General features: G+C 37.9%; 2 protein-coding genes and 1 long non-coding RNA gene across 3 annotated transcripts in view; 2 read left to right on the top strand and 1 right to left on the bottom strand.

The window, feature by feature from the left end:
• Nucleotides 1-18,233, bottom strand: part of LOC134747765 (uncharacterized) — a 31,448-nt gene extending 13,215 nt beyond the window's left edge. Inside the window, exon 1 of the mRNA XM_063682401.1 lies at nucleotides 17,989-18,233. Within this exon, the coding sequence (XP_063538471.1) occupies nucleotides 17,989-18,189 (201 nt within the window). The 5' untranslated portion in view covers nucleotides 18,190-18,233. The remainder of the gene's footprint in view (nucleotides 1-17,988) is intronic.
• The window catches only part of LOC134747790 (uncharacterized), a 302,451-nt gene that overhangs the window by 68,131 nt on the left and 214,042 nt on the right, over nucleotides 1-20,278 (top strand). The window lies entirely within an intron of this gene.
• LOC134747710 (uncharacterized) lies at nucleotides 6,845-9,900 on the top strand. The gene is made up of 3 exons (XM_063682322.1): nucleotides 6,845-8,491; nucleotides 8,987-9,568; nucleotides 9,889-9,900. Exons 1-3 carry the CDS (start codon nucleotides 7,367-7,369, stop codon nucleotides 9,898-9,900), a joined length of 1,719 nt encoding a protein of 572 aa, XP_063538392.1. The 5' UTR covers nucleotides 6,845-7,366.

Raw genomic sequence — 20,278 nt, 5'->3', positions numbered from 1 at the left:
TGATTTTTTTGCCGTTTTTTACGTAATGGTACGGAACCCTTCGTGCGCGAGTCCGACTCGCACTTGGCCGGTTTTTTTCAGTGAAACCCACAGTTTCCCTGCGGTGGTGTGGTTATTAGCTTATCTTTGATAAAAATCGATCCAGCAATTTAAAGAGCTCTTTTCTAAAATTATATGGCAATTTTGGCATAAAATGTTTTTTTTTTCTTAAACATTCTTTAATTATGAGCAGGCATCGTAAACTGCGAGCGAAATCCATTGAAGTACTAGGGTTGTTACTTGTTGTCATACGTCATTTCAATGGATTTCGCTCGCAGTTTACGATGCCTGAATAAATTGCCTGATTATGAGTAAAACCTGCTTGCAAAGGCCTTGTTTGTTTACTGTCAAGGTTAATAGTAAACGTCACCTCACATTATCTAACATCTAAAAATGTGTAAGCATGACTATAACATGGCTTACCTTGAATCATAGACACAGTATAGTAATTATAGACATGAAACCGAGCGACCAGTGGTAAGAGAAAGACATATTCATGTATTGACAGGTTAACAGGTTGTATGGCAGCATAATCCTTTTTCTCTTTCACTCTTATAAATTTCGGTATTTCGCCGTCGCCTCCTACCTATGCTGCCATAACCCGACCATGAAAAAAAACCCGGTCGGTGATAAGGACAAAGCATGGCACTATTTTCTCTGTCCTCTTATAGGAATCGCAATGAGATTATCTTTCTCTATCAAAGAGTGTCAGGCCCTTGCCTTGAATAGTCCTGACCACTGAGTTATTATTACCATAGAGACGACATACAAGACAACGAAATTGTCGCAATCACAATATGTCTTCGGGTCGCAAATTTACATATGTGTAATGGGGTTGGCAACTGTCAAAGGTTTGCAGAGATGGCGATATCATAGCTTGCCTCTTTGTCTATGAGATTTGGCTGAAAGGGCTGGCATCCAGGGCATTAAAAAAAAACAAAAATTTGACACAATTCTAGGAATTGACGGGGCAAGCTATGCTGGCGCCGACTTCCGGTTCGATCGCCATCTTGATAGTAGCCTCGTGATTAATTTCTTTGTTTTTTGCTCATTAATATTGTTTAATGTGTAATATCGATAGCTTTATTATACAGTAATCTAATGTGGTAGTGTGCAGTGAATGGAGAATTAATCTCAAAGCGTGTTTAACCACCATTCTGGAGTCAACGGCCGGTAGTCCACGTGCTTCTCGTAAAATCCAGCTATCAGTTTTACGAGACAACTACAACAACCACCGAACAACGTCGTGCTCTAAGAGCATTTGGTATTTCTACCTCTAACCGTGTCTGGCTAGAGCCCTAGAGGCCCATAATTTTATTGTTTACCGTACACTGGCTATGGCCGATGGCCGATATGTTTTAATCAAGAAATATTAATTCGATCCCACGTGGATCCCACTTTGACGTTGGCGAAATCATCGACAGTATCGATGGAGCCATACTACCTGAAAAATTAAATTGAATATGCTGGCGCCATCTGCTAATTATTTCGACCGGCCAACCCCATTGTGTACCAAATTTCAACTTAACTGGTCGAATTCGGGTTACTCGATGTATAATTACTACCTACAGTGTGCTACAGTGTATAATTAACATTAATGTTCGTCACGTTTCGACCAGAGGTCCAGCCCATGGATCTCTAACCTCAATGTCAACTTCCTTGTTATGATATATACCTAAAATCTAAAGTTAACGGGTCAGGTGGGGTAAGAAACAACGGGACAAGAGAAATACTTGTAGCCCTTGCAGGGAACCCTAGGGCCACGCTAAGTTCATGCCAAGTAATAGGTACATATAACATTTAAAACTTTCGCGGTTTGAACACATATTAAATCACATTCGCGATAGACCCGTTTCTAAATGTGATTTAATAAGTAATAGGTACGTCAAGAGAATTCTCTTGCCCCGAGAAAAATAAACTTTTGTTTCTCTTACCCCACCTGACTAAGGTCAGGAAAGCTGTCGTGGTCAGGGTCTGCTGATTCTCTTGCCCCGAGAAAAATAAACTTTTGTTTCTCTTACCCCACCTGACTAAGGTCAGGAAAGCTGTCGTGGTCAGGGTCTGCTGATTCTCTTGCCCCGAGAGAAATTAACTTTTATGTTTCTCTTACCCCACCTGACTAAGGTCAGGAAAGCTGTCGTGGTCAGAGTCTGCTGTTTCTCTTGCCCCGAGAAAAATTAACTTTTATGTTTCTCTTACCCCACCTGACTAAGGTCAGGAAAGCTGTCTTGGTCAGAGTCTGCTGTTTCTCTTGCACCGAAAAAAATAAACTTTTATGTTTCTCTTACCCCACCAGACTAAGGTCAGGAAAGCTGTCGTGGTCAGAGTCTGCTGTTTCTCTTGCCCCGAGAAAAATAAACTTTAATTTTTCTCTTACCCCACCTGACCTGACTTACTACGATAGCTTATCATCCGCGCGTGTATTTCGCGCGTAGGTACTTGTCCGTAGGAACATCAGTATCCTGATCAGTATCACACATCCGCGAGACGCACGGGCAAATGAAAACAAAATTACATCATTTAGATATCGTTTTCATGTCAAAAAATGTGTAAGTTTGAATTGGCATTCCTGCTGCGTTAGTGGCGCCATCTGGCAATAATAATTTGTATCAGACGTTGTCGGTCTCCTGGTTTTGTGTGTTGTCTTGTCTTGTTGTGTTATGTTTCGGTGTGTGTGTGTTGTTAATTCGTCCATGTGTAAAATAAAATTTATAACGTCATACTTATTACTAAAGTTGACATCACTTTTTATTTAAATAACTCTTATACCTCTCTCTTGACACTATTTAGAACGTTTTCACATTGTCCGATCCGATGTCGGATATCTGAAGGAACTTAAATGTAAGATACCTATATGTTTTTATCTGTATTTATTTATGCATTAAATAAATCATTATTACTAAAAAACAATAAATAACGCAAAAAGGCGCACTTAATTCCATTGGCACTCCTGTAGCTGTTTTTGTCATAGGCGCCTTCCGACATCCGATATCGGAAAGGCGTTTTCGATAATTTCAGCCATGTCGGAGCCCCCCGTCAGCTGTCGGACCGATAATATTTGTTTGTGTGCGTATGTGTAGGCATAATGCTTGTTGTACTCGTAGTGTGCGTGACCGCTAAAGACGGCGCCCGGGCGCGCCCCCGCGGCCTGACTACGCGGATGTAGGATCCTACATCCGATATCGGATCTGACAATGTGAAAACGCTCATAGAAACATATTTCAATAGGTATTGATTACTAATCTACGATAAACAATGGACGATTAAAGTAATTTATATTTATAGGTGGATTAATTGTGTCGTCTTCAAGCAAAAGGTACCACTTTGTCGATTGCCATAAGGACGCTCTGGCTGGTTATTCGTATAAAGATACTAGCAAATTTCGTCCTTATGGTAAGCGACAATGTGGTACCTTTTACTTAAAAACGTCACAAATACTTAAGGAAGTACGCTTAGCACCTTATATCTTATAGACCTGTACCAATAACTTCTGAGGTTATAAGAATATTAATGTTGCTTATTTTTTATATATAGTTTCCAGACCATATACTAAACCTAAAAATAATATTTTGTGTCATCCTAGGTATTTGCTTAGGTAGAAATTTAGGTATTTCTTTTTTCAATCAGCATTCTGTAAAAAAAATATTCGAGACGAAATTCTTTGTTTCCCTGTAAAGGCAAAGTGGCTTCCGACGTACACACGCATTTTGTGTCATTTTCATCCACGGGTATAATGGCATTTAATAAATACCTAATATTGATCCTAAAACGCCTAAAAAAATATTAGAGTCGGTAAGTGAAGTGTTGTACTTTACAGAACATTGTTATATGTTATTCAAACAAATCTGTGTCAAATTCATCCACCGCTTTTATTTAAAAAAAAATTTTTTCTAATTAACACCCTGTATCTGCCACAAAAAAAAATTCATGTTATTAAGTTTACGTCTACAATATTATAATACCACATTGAGACATCATTCATAATTTGGGTCATTTTGATCCACGGTTTTTTTACTATCTGGCAAAATAAAACTCAATTGAACAAGAAGGGCGTGCGCGGGGAAGGGTACCTACGCGGGTGGGGTGCTTATTATACTTGCCGCAATATCAGCTGGCGACTGAGATCTTAATACTATCTCCTTTACCCTTGTTAAGACCAACCAAGAGATGGCATTATGAGCTGTCTCGCCACTTAGTTTTGCGATACAGTGTATTTATTTCATTCGGAGGCATAATTACATTGTCTTATCAATCTTACCGTAGTAGGTATATAAATATAATTAAAAATAAACTGTAGGCTGCACTCCTCATACTGACCAACATTTGTGACGTTCCTAATGAAAAGGTACCACTTTCTCTGACAGGTTATTTGTATAAAGATATAATCAAATTTCGTCTTTATGGTAAACGACAAAGTGGTACCTACCTTTTGATTGAGAATGTCACAACAGCGACTTAAAAATTACTTTTGTTTCGATTTTTAGTAGACTTTTTAAGTTTATTTTAAGACGCAATTTATTGTGATTTTTGTTATGTTTAAGCGTGGCAAGCAACATTAATTACATTGATGATGATGTTCATTAAATACAATATTTTTTTATACTATACTGAACTGTCACCCTATACATGAGAATGAACAGCGCCCTCTTGACAATGATCATATATTACTGGTCAGGCTTTAATATGTGTCATAATTTAGTAAAGTCCCCTTTGTGGATTCTAAGTTTCCGAGTTACAGCAGTTTAGTGAAAGCGTTTTTTTTTAAATATAAATTAAGGGTTGAATAAAGAGGAAAGAAAATTTGATTATTTTTGCGCTACGACGCACGGTTTAGGAGATACAGCCCTATAAAGTTTTTTTATTGTTTTTTTCTTTTTTACATTGTGTTTTTTGTATATTACTTTGGGGTTTCATAAAGGGGAACGAAAATTTAATTATTTTTGCGCTACGACGCATGGTTTAGGAGATCAAGCCCTATAAAAAAACTCTTTTTTTTTGCGTTTTTTTTTGTATAAATTAATGGTTACATAAAGGGGACCGAAAAGTTGATTATTTTTGCGCTACCACGCACGGTTTAGGAGATACAGCCCTATATAGATTTTTTTCTTTTTCTTTTTTACGTTTCTAAATCTTAATTAAGGGCTTCTTAAGGGGAACGAAAATTTGATTATTTTTCGCTACCATGCACGGTTTAGGAGATACATCCCTAAAGTTTTTTTTGTTGTTTTTTTTTCTTTTTTTTTGTCATTGCGTTTTTTGTTATTACTTTGGGGTTTCATAAAAGGGAACGAAAATTTTATTATTTTTGCGCTACGACGCACGGTTTAGGAGATACAGCCCTAAAATGATTTTTTTCTCGTTTTCTTTTTTGCGTTTTTAAATCTTAATTAGGGGCTTCTTAAAGGGGAACGGATATTGATTATTTTTGCGCTACGATGCACGGTTTAGGAGATACAGCCCTATAAAGTTTTTTTGTTATTATTTTTTTCTTTCTTTTTCTTGTGTTTTTGTATATTATTTAGGGGCTTCATAAAGGGGAACGAAAATTTTATTATTTTTGCGCTACGACGCATGGTTTAGGAGATACAGCCCTATAAATTTTTTTTTTTAAATTTTGCGTATTTTTAAATATAAATTATGGGTTGCATAAAGGGGAACGAAAATTTTATTGTTTTTGCGGTACCACGCACGGTTTAGGAGATACAGCTCTATAAAGTTTTTTTTTCCTGGTTTTTTTTTGTTTTTTTTTAAAGTATTAATTACGGGTTTCTTAAAGGGGTTTTTTAAATTATTTTTGCGCTACGACGCATGGTTTAAGATTGGATAGATTCAGTCTCGCTGGCGCAAGCGCGTTGTGCGGTCGTGTGCGCGTGCGTTACCTCGCAGTCATCATGACGTCGATGTTAAAGTGCAATAGTTGCAATATAGTAGTCAACGAGTTGCTAGCGTTTGTGCAAAACAAGCTGTCTTTGATGGACGAGGACAGTTTGTACAGGATTTGTGTGTCTTCGTTCTCCACCGAAGACATAACTAAATCGAAAGGCCTATTGTTCGCGGCTACGGATACGAGTGTAAACAAGATCAACAGAAGAGGTGATAAAAAAGAACAGCGCGATATGGAGGACATTATAGCGCTTCTCAAATGCACGGAAACAGAAAAAATACCGGTCTTTGTGGCTCGTGACCTTCACCGGCTGCCTCCGGTAACGTTTGATTCAGTTGACGTTACTTGTTTGCTGAGGGACATCAACCAACTAAAATCAGATTTAAAGACCATCAAATTAAATTATGTCACAAATGACCAGTTAGACGAAGTGAAGAAAGAAATTGGCCAAACAAAGAATCATGTTCGCAGGATGACATCGCCGTTTTCAAACGTCAATCATTCAATTTCAAATCTGAACGTCAACTGTAAGAGAGGTGCCTGCGTAGATAGCGGTCCGATGGGGTTCTCGCATTTTGAAATCGACGAATCGCGGAGAACGGATGACAACCTGTCTCACGTAAGCAGCGGGGGAAACATCCTACTATCCCTCTCCCCCCCGCATGTACAGCTCAGTGAAGTATTAACGAGCTCCCACTCTAATGCAGCGAATCCCGAGGTGCATTCTCTCTCGACGACACTTGACGTTTCTAAGCAGTCGACCGACTGCGCGGGCGCGGACGGAATCGGACAAAATGCGGCCCCGGCCCCGTTTCCTTCTAAACCTGGGCGTGCGAGCGAGACACCGATAACGGAGAGTTGCGATGACAGCAAGATGGCGGCCAGTTGCCAAAACGTAAACAACGACCTGGCCGGCGTAGTTAGACAAGATAACTTGAGTATTTTAAATCCTCAACTAGTAAAATCGCCAAAATCGGTACAGAGTGAGATTGAGTGTAGATCGACTATGGCGGAGGTTGTGAAAGACGGCGTCTGGGAACAGGCGTTATCGCGTAAACGAGTGGCAAAACAAAGGAAAAATCAAAACCGCTTTGTGGGACATCGGGGCAAAGCCGAAGCCCTGCTGCAAGGGAAATTCAGAGCAGCGGAGCTGACGATACCTTTGTTTATATCTAATGTTCACAAGGATACTTTGGAGGATGATATCGTTGAACACATTAGAGCGAAAACAAATACTACAATCAAGTTATTGAAGATTAACATGCAAGACAAACAAAAGAGCCATAATGCCTACAAATTATACGTGCCGAGCGATAAAATGAGAATATTTCTAGACGCCAAGACTTGGCCTGAAGGCATTATATTTCGTCGTTTTGTGCATTTCAAGCACAGAAATATAAACAGAGGCAACTCTGAGGGAGCTAACACTGTGACGTAATATTAATGGGAAATAGTAGAACATGTACATTTATAAGTTTTAATTGTAAGAGCGTAAAAAGATCGGTAGATAGCATACGTGAATTATGTGCCTTTGCGGATATCATCGGAATTCAGGAGACGTGGCTGCTCCCAAATGACATACCGTTTCTTTCCACTATACATGAGGACTTCGCGTATACAGCTACATCGGCAGTTGACACTTCAGCGGGGATGCTCAGAGGAAGACCCCACGGCGGCGTCGCGTTGCTATGGAGAAAGAGTCTGTTTCCATCGGCGAGTGTAGTGGAGTGTAACAACAACAGGATTTGTGGTATTCAAATTAATGTAGGCTCTAAGCGCGTTGTGATATTCAGTGTGTATATGCCAACCGATTCCGCTGAAAATTTGCCAATCTTTGTGGAGTGTGTGAGTACTTTACATGCTATTATTGAGGACAGCGAGGTAGAAGCCGCTTATGTATTAGGGGATTTCAATGCCCACCCTAATGAACCCTTTCACAATGAACTTATGAGTTTGTGTGAGGACAGTCAGTGGATTTGTGCAGACCAAGAAATGCTTGGGCTCGACACCGGTACTTATACATATGTGAGTGATAGTCATGGATGTGAGCGTTGGCTGGACCACTGTGTTGTGACCCAGGCGGCCTGGTCTACTATTTCTAAAATATATGTAATGCATAATGTTTACTGGTCTGACCATTTTCCGCTAGTCATTGAATGTAACTTGGATGTGACCCATTCAAAAATATATAATTGTAATGTTGACAGGTCAAAAGTTTTCTGGGGTGACAAACAACCTAGTGATATTATTAAATATGAATGTAAATGTAATGATTTGCTAAAAGGTATTGACTTTCCTACACAGCTCAGTGAATGTGCAGATAGTTGTTGTTATGTCAGTAATGACAACCTGCATAGGGAAGTTATTAATAAGTTGTATAGTGACATCATTTGTGCCCTTAGTTCGGCCTCTGTGTTATGTACAAGTGACTCGCAAAATAGGAAAAATAAACACATTATGGGTTGGAATAAACATGTGGGTGAGGCTCACAGAGAGGCCAGGCTTAGATTTCAGACCTGGGTGGCTAGTGGAAAACCCCGTTCTGGCCAATTATACGAGACCATGTGTGTAAGTCGCAAAGTTTTTAAAGCTAGATTAAAGTGGTGCCAGCAACACCAAGACCAAATTAAATTGGACCGGTTGGCTTCTTATCATGGTAAAAATGATTTTCGCAATTTTTGGAAGAGTACTAACAGATTAAATTATAGGCCAGGGCTTTCTGTGAGTATTGAAAATGAGACCAATCCTGTAAAAATAGCTAACTTGTTTATGAATCATTTTTCTGTCAAGTCTCCCCTTAGTGCAGAACCCAGAAGGGAGGTGGCATGGTCAGCTGGGTCCGAGTGTACTACCAAAATTACAGCAAATCTAGTAAGTAAAATAATTAAAAATATGAGGAGGGGCAAGTCCCCTGGGCATGACGGGCTGAGCATTGAGCATCTGCAACATGCCGGGCCACACCTGCCCAGGGTTCTTGCCATGCTCTTCTCGCTTTGTATTAGCCATGCTTACCTGCCACCCGATATGATTCGCACTATGGTTGTTCCTATTGTAAAAAATAAGACAGGAGACATAGCGAAGCTGGCCAATTATAGGCCAATTTCTCTGGCAACTGTAGTAGCTAAGGTGTTCGACGCGGTGCTTGATGCTGAGTTAGATAGATATATACGAATCAGTGATGCGCAGTTTGGGTTTCGACCTAAACTATCTACTGAGAGCGCGATACTGGGCCTCAAGCACACCGTCGAATACTATACACAGCGGAAGACTCCTATATATGCATGTTTCCTGGATCTATCCAAGGCGTTCGATCTGGTTAATTATGAGCTCTTGTGGGCCAAGTTAAAAAAGGCGGGGGTCCCTATGGATATTGTGCATATACTTAGGAGTTGGTACTTGTGTCAAGTTAATGTTGTCAGATGGGGTAAAGAAGTGTCAGAGGAATACAGGTTGGAGTGCGGAGTGAGACAGGGTGGGAGAACGTCTCATAAGCTCTTCAACCTGTACATTAATGCTCTCATCGAGGAGCTCAGCAGCATACATGTCGGCTGCCATATTAGCGGAGTATGTATGAATAATATTAGCTATGCTGACGACATGGTGCTGTTGAGTCCCTCGCCGGGAGGACTTGAAATACTGCTGAAGGTGTGTGAGAAGTATGCATGTAAACATGGCCTCAAATATAACGCTCTGAAAAGTGAACTTATGGTTTTTAAGTCTGGGACGAAATGTCCATCTGTTGTACCGCCGTTATATCTAAATGGCACACCCCTTAAACGAGTGACATGTGTCAAATATTTAGGCCACTTAGTCGATGAAAATCTGCGTGACGACGCAGATATAGATAGGGAACGTAGGGCGCTGGCGATAAGAGCGAATATGATAGCACATAGGTTCAGAGGTTGTACAGCTCAGGTCAAAATAACTCTCTTTAGAGCCTACTGTACCTCTCTTTATACCTGCAGCTTGTGGGCTAATTATTCGCAAAGATCGATCAGCGCCCTTCGGGTACAGTTCAACAACGCCTTCAGGGTGCTGTTGCGTCTGCCTCGCTTCTGCAGCGCGTCAGGCATGTTCGCGGACGCGCAGGTAGACGGTTTCTTTGCCACAATAAGAAAGCGCGCCGCCGCGACGCGTCGCAGAGTGCTTGGCAGTAGCAACAGTATCCTGAGTGTGATAGCGGGTAGGCTCGATAGTCGCTATATGCAGCACTGGTCGAGCCTGCATCGTTCCCTAGCTAAGTATGTATTGTAGTTGTAGATATCTAGTAAGTTAAGTAATAATTAATTGTATCTAACATAGTTTTAAGTTCCTGCATGTTCGACTAACCTGTTATGGATTTCTGTGGTCCGAAATAAATGATTTTTTTTTTTATTTTTTTTTTTTTTTAAGAGATACAGCCCTATAAAGATTTTTTTATTGTTTTTTTTTTCTTTTTTACATTGTGTTTTTTGTATATTACTTTGGGGTTTCATAAAGGGGAACGAAAATTTTATTATTTTTGCGGTACCACGCACGGTTTAGGAGATACAGCTCTATAAAGTTTTTTTTCCTGGTTTTTTTTTGTTTTTTTTTTAAGTATTAATTACGGGTTTCTTAAAGGGGTTTTTTTAAATTATTTTTGCGCTACGACGCATGGTTTAAGAGATACAGCCCTATAATGTTTTTTTTTTATTTTGCGTTTTTTTTTAAATATAAATTATGGGTTGCATAAAGGGGAAAGAAAATTTTATTATTTTTGCGCTACGACGCATGGTTTAGGAGATACAGCCCTATAAAGATTTTTTTTTTAAATTTTGCGTTTTTTTTTAAATATAAATTATGGGTTGCATAAAGGGGAACGAAAATTTTATTGTTTTTGCGGTACCACGCACGGTTTAGGAGATACAGCTCTATAAAGTTTTTTTTCCTGGTTTTTTTTGTTTTTTTTTTTAAGTATTAATTACGGGTTTCTTAAAGGGGTTTTTTTAAATTATTTTTGCGCTACGACGCATGGTTTAAGAGATACAGCCCTATAAAGTTTTTTTTTTAAATTTTGCGTTTTTTTTTTAAATATAAATTATGGGTTGCATAAAGGGGAACGAAAATTTTATTATTTTTGCGCCACCACGCACGGTTTAGGAGATATTATATCTATATATATACTATATATAGCTATAATAGCTCTATAAAGTTTTTTCCTGGTTTTTTTTAAAGTTTTAATTAAGGGTTTCTTAAAGGGGAACGAAAATTTGATTATTTTTGTGCTACGATGCACGGTTTAGGAGATGCAGCCCTATAAAGATTTTTTTTGTTGTTTTTTTTTTCATTGTGTTTTTTGTATATTGTTTTGGGGTTCCGTAAAGGGGAACGAAAATTTTGTTCTTTTTGCGCTACCACGCACGGTTTAGGAGATATAGCTCTATAAAGATTTTTTCCTGTTTTTTTTGTTTTTTTTTTAAGTATTAATTAAGGGATCCTTAAAGGGGAACGAAAAATTGATTATTTTTGCGCTACGATGCACGATTTAGGATATGCAGCCCTATAAAGTTTTTTTTTTGTTTTTTTTTTTCATTGTGTTTTTTTGTATATTACTTTGAGGTTCCGTAAAGGGGAACGAAAATTTTATTATTTTTGCGCTACGACGCACGGTTTAGGAGATACAGCCCTAAAATGATTTTTTTCCACTTTCTTTTTTGCGTTTTTCAATCTTAATTAGGGGTTTCTTAAAGGGATTTTTTTTAATTATTTTTGCGCTACGATGCACGGTGTAGGAGATACAGCCCTATAAAGTTTTTTTGTTATTTTTTTTCTTTTTTTTCATTGTGTTTTTAGTATATTACTTTGGGGCTTCATAAAGGGGAACGAAATTTTTATTATTTTTGCGCCACCAAGCACGGTTTAGGAGATATTATATCTATATATATAGCAATAATAGCTCTATAAAGTTTTTTTCCTGGTTTTTTTTTAAGTTTTAATTAAGGATTTCTTAAGGGGAACGAAAATTTGATTATTTTTGTGCTACGATGCACGGTTTAGGAGATGCAGCCCTATAAAGATTTTTTCCTCTTTTTTTTTCTTTTTTGCGTTTTTAAATCTTAATTAGGGGCTTCTTAAAGGGAAGCGAAAATTTGATTTTTTTTGCGCTACGATGCACGATATAAGAGATACAGCTAATACAGCCCTATAAAGATTTTGTTTCTTTTTTTTTTCATTGTATTTTTCATGTATTACTTTTGGGTTACATAAAGGGGAACGAAAATTTTATTATTTTTGCGCTACGACGCATGGTTTAGGAGATACAGTCCTATATATTTTTTTACAATGCATGTGCTCGAAAAGTGCGTTTCCTACGGAGCCATGTCGTGCGGAAAGTACTGCTTTTCCGCACTAGTGCTTTTTGTTTTCAATTTTTTTTTACAGTACATATGGTGCTACTTTCTCGCACTAGTGCGGAAAAGAGCACTTACCGTGCATATGTCGAAAGTTTAAAGGGCCATATGTACTGTAAAACGTACGATACACGTGCGAATAGGTAATTCGCAACTCGTGTCGATTTAAAACACTCCTTTTAATAATTAAACTTATTTGCCATGACATGTTTTTTTATTTACTCGCACAATGCATAGTAAAACATTGTATGATACACGTGCGTAAAGATGATTTCCGCACTTGTTGCATAAATAGCAATTTTTTTTTATCAAAGAATGAAAGAAAGTCACGGTATTTATAACCAAATTTTACTTTAGTGGTACCTTTTCCCTATCACTGTCACAAATGTATGTGGCGTTCACGTAAACGCGATATTTTTAAGATTTCCCTGCGCAATGTTGCCAGCTCGCTCGCAAATCAAACATGTACTTACAGTTCTTTTGCATAATGGTGACATTGTACAATATCTATGAGATTTAAATAGGTAAAAGATAATTCGACGCATTCTTTGCTTGCTTGTTGCTTGTTGTTGTGTTGTTTGCGTAACTTCTTTGAATAAGTTGCGTTAATTTGGCGCACAGGCGAAGTAAACATGCGTTGCGTACGGCAAGGTCACGCCGCGGCCCCACCCTGCACGGCCTCCGTTGCCCATTCAGACCGCCCGCTAGCTTCGTTTGAACGCAAATAATATTTTTGTAATATTTGTTTATGCAGTGGATGCAAGTGACACAAATTCATACATCTTATTTATCCCGCATTTCAAATTAATAATATGTAAACTCTAATATCTTTAATATTCTTTTGTAACGGTGACAGCCTGTTACAACAAAATCATCAAATATCTTATGAAGCTATGCCTTAATAAGACACAAAATCATTTAATGGACCTATTTAAACGATTAAATTCGACCTAAGTAATTTTTTTTAACTCTAATTTTTTTTTGTGTCATTTAGAATATTATGACATAGTATCAGATTGCAGTGGACGTAATTGACACAAACTATGTTTTCACACTAAAAACACTATCCTAAATGCAACACAGTTACATGTTTTCTCTCGAATATTTTTTTCTCCAAGATAATTCAAAATAAAAAATAATTACCACAAAATAACAAATTACTAGAAAAGCAAATTATATATATGACACAAAACAAAATGTAAGATTTACATCTTAACAAAGTATTCATAAGCGAAAACAGAATTGACTTTAATATTTTTATAACCTAGGGGTCAAAATATAGCCAGCGGTACAGGTCTATTATATCCATGGCTTAGCACGAGGATTCTAGTAGGTACATTGACCCGTCTGTTCCTGTCTCTACTCGTATCACGCGCGTAATGGGGTTGGCAACTGTCAAAGGTTTGTATAGATGGCGCCCTCATAGATCATCAATGTTCATTAAAAGTATTTAAGAAAGGTCGCAATTCAAACTTCAAATTCACAACGACAGGAAGTGACATGATAGCCTCCAAATGAGTCGTATATTGGAGAATCGATTCTCCAATAATGTCAGCGCAACAGTATAATTCTGATCAGTAAGCGGCAAGTTCTTCACTAAATCTAGGGGTTTACTGATAAACATGATACCGTAAAATGGGGTGAGTAGGGAGCGTTGGGTTATGAATAGGGCGAGAAGGGATGAAAGGGGGGTGAGATGGGATTTTAAGGCTACTGCTACAAAAATAATGTATTTCAATTTAAAATGGAGCTATAGTAATACTCATAATTAAAAAAAATCATCCAACAATCTTCCAAAATCACCTTTGTATGAAAACCCATCTCACTCCAATTACGGGGTGAGGTGGGATTTCCTGTTTATCGTCAAAGTTATGAAATGGAACTACCCAAAATAAAATAAAAACTAAAATACAAACGTCCGGCACACTTATTATATACAATATTCAGTTTGCAATATGTAAAAATAAAATGTTATCGAGGTTTGAATGTCAGTTTTGCTCCTACTCACCCCATTTTACGGTATCAGATAATGTAATTTTCTTCTTTTTCTTCTGAATCAGCTCGGTGTCTCATATTTAAATCTTCTCGTAACAGCTCAGGGGGTCAGCAGACATGGCAATCGTTTGCACAAAACGAAACGAAACGCTATTTTCTCTATCACTTCCATATATATATTTTTTTTAATACTACGTCGGTGGCAAACAAGCATACGGCCCGCCTGATGTTAAGCAGTCTCCATAGCCTATGTACGCCTGCAACTCCAGAGGAGTTACATGCGCGTTGCCGACCCTAACACTCCTCTCCCTCGAGCTCTGGCAACCTTACTCACCGGCAGGAACACAACACTATTAGTAGGGTCTAGTGTTATTTGGCTTCGGCTTTCTGTAAGGTGGAGGTACCTCCCCAGTTGGGCTCTGCTCTAGATCTGGAATGACATCCGCTGTCCTGTGCCCTACCACACAAAGCGAGATGTCATTCACAGTGCCCATACCTCTCTTAGATATTCATTACGAGATACCTTTTTTGTTTGACATGTATTCCATTATTTATCTAGTTTTAATTTGACGGTAATTTTCCAATACCTTTTAACTTATAATTGTTAGTTTTTCATAATTTGTATTGTTTTTGATTTATCATTGTTGACATTTTATAATTATATGTTTGCATGTCGAACTTGACGATCATAATATAAATTCATATAGATTAGTGTGAGAATAATTTGTATTGTAATTTATCATTATGAAAGAAATAAACTAAACTATTAGTGCGATAAAGACAAACAGCGTTTCGTTTCTCTGCGAACGATTTTCATCTTGAGTATATTGACTATTAGGCCCCCAGAATCCCAAGATGATTGACCAAGCCTATTTTATTGTATTTGTGAGCCAGTTTTCGTCAGTTATCGAAATCGACTGGGAATGCTAATGCTAAAATTAGGCATATGATGATATGATTGGTTCAAGTAAGCATTTCCTGTAATTTCTATGGAAAATATAGTTACGGATTACGACGATGGCCAATGAGATACTGTAAAGATACTTGTAGCCTATGGATGCCTCCCATTCTCTAGTTACTTATATATACCTTTCGCAAAGGATGGTCCCTATGTTCCAAGTATCTTTTGGTTCTGCTTAATTAAAAAAAAAACCGGCCAAGTGCGAGTCGGACTACCATTACGCAAAAAACGGTAAAAAAAATCACGTCTATTGTATGGGAGCCCCACTTAAATATTGTTTTCCCCTCACTAGCTCGGAAAGCCGTCTATTATCCTTTAAAACAAGCGGGGAAAAACGCATTTTATTCACTAGTGGGGAAAGTAATTTGACCTTGTATGGAGCGTGTTTAAGTAGCTTGACAGATAACAAAACGTAAAACGCTCATGATAATGGTTCGTTCGATATTAATTATCATTAAATAAATGGTTTGAGAATCTAATAAAAAATACCAAATTTAGCTTTATTTAATAATTTTAAGTCATAAACCTTAAAATTCCATAAGAAACGTTAGATTTTTTGTAATGATGTTAAATATAATTCTGAACGCACAAGTTGAGTCAATCAATCAATCAATCTTTAGGTAGTATGGCTCCATCGATACTGTCGATGATTTCGCCAACGTCAAAGTGGGATCCACGTGGGATCGAATTAATATTTTAGCCAGTGTACGGTAAATAATAAAATAATGGGCCTCTAGGGCTCTAGCCAGACACGGTTAGAGGTAGAAATACCAAATGCTCTTAGAGCACGACGTTGTTCGGTAGTTAATATTTGTAGTCGACTCGTAAAACCGATAGCTGGATTTTACGAGAAGCACGTGGACTACCGGACGTTGACTCCAAAATGGTGGTTAAACACGCTTTGAGATTAATTCTCCATTCACTGCACACTACTACATTAGATTACTGTATAATAAAGCTATCGATATTACACTTTAAACAATATTAATGAGCAAAAAACAAAGTAATTAATCACGAGGGTACTATCAAGATGGCGTTCGAACCGGAAGTCACAAAGTTGAGTCGATGAAATTTCAAAACGCATCGTTGACATTTCATACGTCAGAACAGAAATGTCAACATTCTCAACAAAATTTTTACTGTTCTTCTCACCGACTCACGTAAAAATTAGAATTTCTAGTGTTTTCTGTTATAATGTCGTAAAAAAATTAGTGATTCCAGTGATGAAGATGATCTAACGCCTGTGGATGTTGCACTTTCCTCGCTATAGTGAGGGGAAAAGTTTTGTGTTACACACGGGTGCAAATGTATTTTACTTCTCGTGTGTTGAAACACTCGCTACGCTCATGTTTCAATTCCACACTCGCGGGTCAAATACAACTTTGCACCCTTGTATAACAAATAACTATTTCCGTATTTTATTACTTAAATAAATCGCCGCCGACGATCGCTCGAATTCGAAGTAATGTGTGCTTTATGAACAAGGTAGACGACTTAAATTAGCACGCTTATATGCTAAAAGGGAAGCCCTTTATAAGGCTAACCCTTATAAGCAATATGCAAGGTGTTGGTGAGCGGATGATAAGGGTTTTGTAAGTGTATTTGGGCTACCGATTACTCAAATGTGGTAGCTTTATATAAGGGTTTTTAAAACCAAAACAAAGGGTTTCGTCTGGCAAAGGGTATGGTGAGTTAAGCCTTATGCAAATACCCTTATAAAACCCCGATAAGGGATAGCGGGCCGGTCCCTGGGTTTAGGTAATTTATTGTTTCTGGTAAGAATGTTGTTGCCTCATCATCATCATCTTCCATCATGAGCCGTGATTAATCCCAAGATTTGGCGTAGCTTCCAGTTTTATCGAAAGCGACTACCATCTTACCTTCCAACCCAGAGGGAAAACTAGACCTTATTAGGATTAGACCGGTTTGTTCACGATGTTTTCCTTAATCAAAAAGCGACTGGTAGTATATTACCTATATAACAAATGATGTTTTGTACACAGTACATAGGTAAGTTCTGAAAAACTTATACCTAAATTATTTTTTTGAATTGTGTTTTTAAAAAAACGAAACTAGTTGAACAAGTTTGGGAACAAATCAAATTATTGTATTAAATATTTTGATTTGTGTTTTTTAAGTAGTCACACTACTGTATATAAATTAAAAACTGTAATAGATGTCATATATTAAAGAAAAAGTGACGAAGCCCTCCAGTGGTGAAGGCCGGATTCGAACCGGCGTCTTTAGCTATCGCGGCTAACGCCATGAACCCCTAGGCCACCTCTCCACGGCGTTACCCGTCCCAATTTCTCGACTATATGCCATCTTAGTAAGACTAGGCGTCTTCGTAGGAAACTATAGTTGGTCAAACCAAATTGTCAGTAAATAAGAAAAAAAAAACTATACTCACCCTTTTCTTTTGGGTGCTAGTACTAGTGTAAGACAAAAATAGAAATTCTCTATGTCTATGTTTGAAACGAGACAGTCCTTTGACAAATTATAGAAGAGGTAATTATTACTTACTAATGCAAACATAATATTTAATCGAAGTCGTACGAATGACGAATATTTAACGAGTTCCTATCTGAATCTCTATTTTGCATGATTAAAAAATAAACTACTAAATAGTAACGAACCTTGCTGAAGGTGTTTATTTACAAACTTTTTACAAGGTTCCTTCCACCGCACTGACAAAAGGAGTTTATTTACTTTAAAAATAAAACACGACATAAACTCACCAATGCAACTAACTTTTTAAATCCCGCGGATTCCACCCAAACTCTGTCCAGCAGTTTCATATCAGGAATTTTCTTTTCCGGCAGAAAAGACTTTATGATGAAATCCTCGTCTTTCCACAAAGACGCACTGACAGAGAGTTTCCTTTGCCATTTTATTTTTTTTAATTCACTCGTGATAAGTTTACGCGCTAAGCTGTTCATTGTGCGCGTGCGTTTCTTTGCGGTTCGCGTACGACTGATCTGAATGAGCGCGTTTCGAAATGAACCGATACTATTTTGCTTTGTTGTTATGAGTGACTTGTGAAAAGGAAAGACTGTCAATCTCCATCTCCAACACCCATCAAATAACATGAACATGTTAGAACCAAGTGCCCCAATACAAACTGAACACACCTAGCGTGTTCTTGGCAGTGAATGTTTTAAGAGCACCTTTTTGGCCCTTGGTAGATTTGGCATAACGTCTATCATATTGTACCTAACACTAATTTGTGTCATGTTATGGGCCGCTTTTCATTTTGACGCGATAACGTCTTACGTGTCACGTTGTGGACAGATCTCCATGGTAACGTTACGGCCACGTTATGCAATTGATTATATGTTTTCTTATGACGTTAATCACGCAAAATTATCGTCCGTAAACCGACTTTACAGACAACCATATTTTTTATTTGCCTTTTCTTTTCTCGAAAGTTAAGGTAGGTTAAAGGTACAAATGCTCGTAATTTTGATAAGTCAAAAGCTACATCGGATTCGGTTTTGGGGATCAGCGGCATCCAGAAATAAGCCTTCCGTAATATTCCGTATCCTTAACTTACAGAACTCAGGTACTTTACGAAAGAGACATTTTATTTCTATTTTTATCCTCATTCCTCATTAACACAGTATGAAGAATGAAATTCCGATTGCGTCAAAATATAGACTGTGTAGAATTACGAATGTAGTAAACTGCAGCTGTGTGGAATTAATATTGTATGGGAATCACGAATAGGAAGAATCGCGTTTTTGTTATCCATCGCATAATCACCACCACGGTGTTAAGCAATGACAAAACGCCTTTTAAAATATACGAAGCAGAGTTATGAAGTGACGTTCAAAAATAAACACCTCTCGCATCAAATAATGGTCCCTAATGTCCCTAGTTCCTCCAAGTCTCTTTTAATTGGGCTTAATTATGAAATATTGAAGAAATATGTTTTTACCATATTTTTATCACCTAAATGAATAAATGCGCTAAACTTCCAAAAAATCATTTTAGGTACGTGACAAATGAACTGTCATAGGGTCCATCAATTGACCCGAGAGGTATAGGAACGTAAGTTTTATTCGCCACTTTGCAGTCTTTATTACTTAAGTGTCTTCTATATTGTGTGATTACCTAACCTACGTAATGAAGTGATTATAAGACAATAAACCCGGTCGAAATATAAGCACTTCCTTATATAGCGCAGTATTTCAGCATTGTTTTTGTGAAAGATAGTCAAAGCTACCTATAAGTATCATACTTTGGTAGGTATATCATATTTTTAATTATACCTATATAGTGAGTTTTTACAGCATTAATGCTGTAAGTACTGATTTAAGTCATAATAATTTTAAGAAAAAAAAACCGACTTCAATGGGGGATGCCGCTGAAAGTTCACTTATTGTTGATGATTCCAGACAATGAAATGAAAAAGACAGCATCTTTTGCCTAATTATGTAGAAAAGGAGGTAAACGACCCACTTTTCTAGTAGCATTTCGTTTTTGTAAGGGTCGCAGTTCTAACCTACTTTTCTGATAGCATTTCTTTTCTGTAAGGGTCACAGCTCTAACCTAACCTACTTTTCTGATAGTATTTCGTTTCTGTTGGTTTCTGTAAGGGTCACAGCTCTAACCTACTTTTCTGATAGCAGTTCTGTTCTGTGAGAATCGCAGTTCAAAACCCACCCACCTAACCCACTTTTCTAGTAGCATTTCCGGGTCCGGGTCTGGGTCAGGATCAGAGTCCGGGTCCGTGTCCGGCTGTCCGGGTCTAAGTTTGGGTCAGAGTTCGGTCCGGGTCCGAGTTGGGGTCCATGTTCAGACCCGGGTCCGGGTTCGAGTCCGGGTCCAAGTTTGGGTCTGGGTCCATAAGGAAGAGAACAAATCGCCAAACGTGAACTATGTGTCATTGAAGAGTTCCATTCTGATCATCATCAGCAGTTCCACTTCATCAAATGTCACTTTTTTAAATGTAAGTGCTGGATTTGTTGATGAAAATACAAAAATCACTATATGTATGCCTTTCACATTTGAGGAGTTCCCTCGGTT

The sequence above is a fragment of the Cydia strobilella genome, chromosome 15 (assembly GCF_947568885.1).
Source record: "Cydia strobilella chromosome 15, ilCydStro3.1, whole genome shotgun sequence".
Lineage (NCBI taxonomy): Eukaryota > Metazoa > Arthropoda > Insecta > Lepidoptera > Tortricidae > Cydia > Cydia strobilella.
This window is presented reverse-complemented; position numbering and strand designations above follow the sequence as displayed.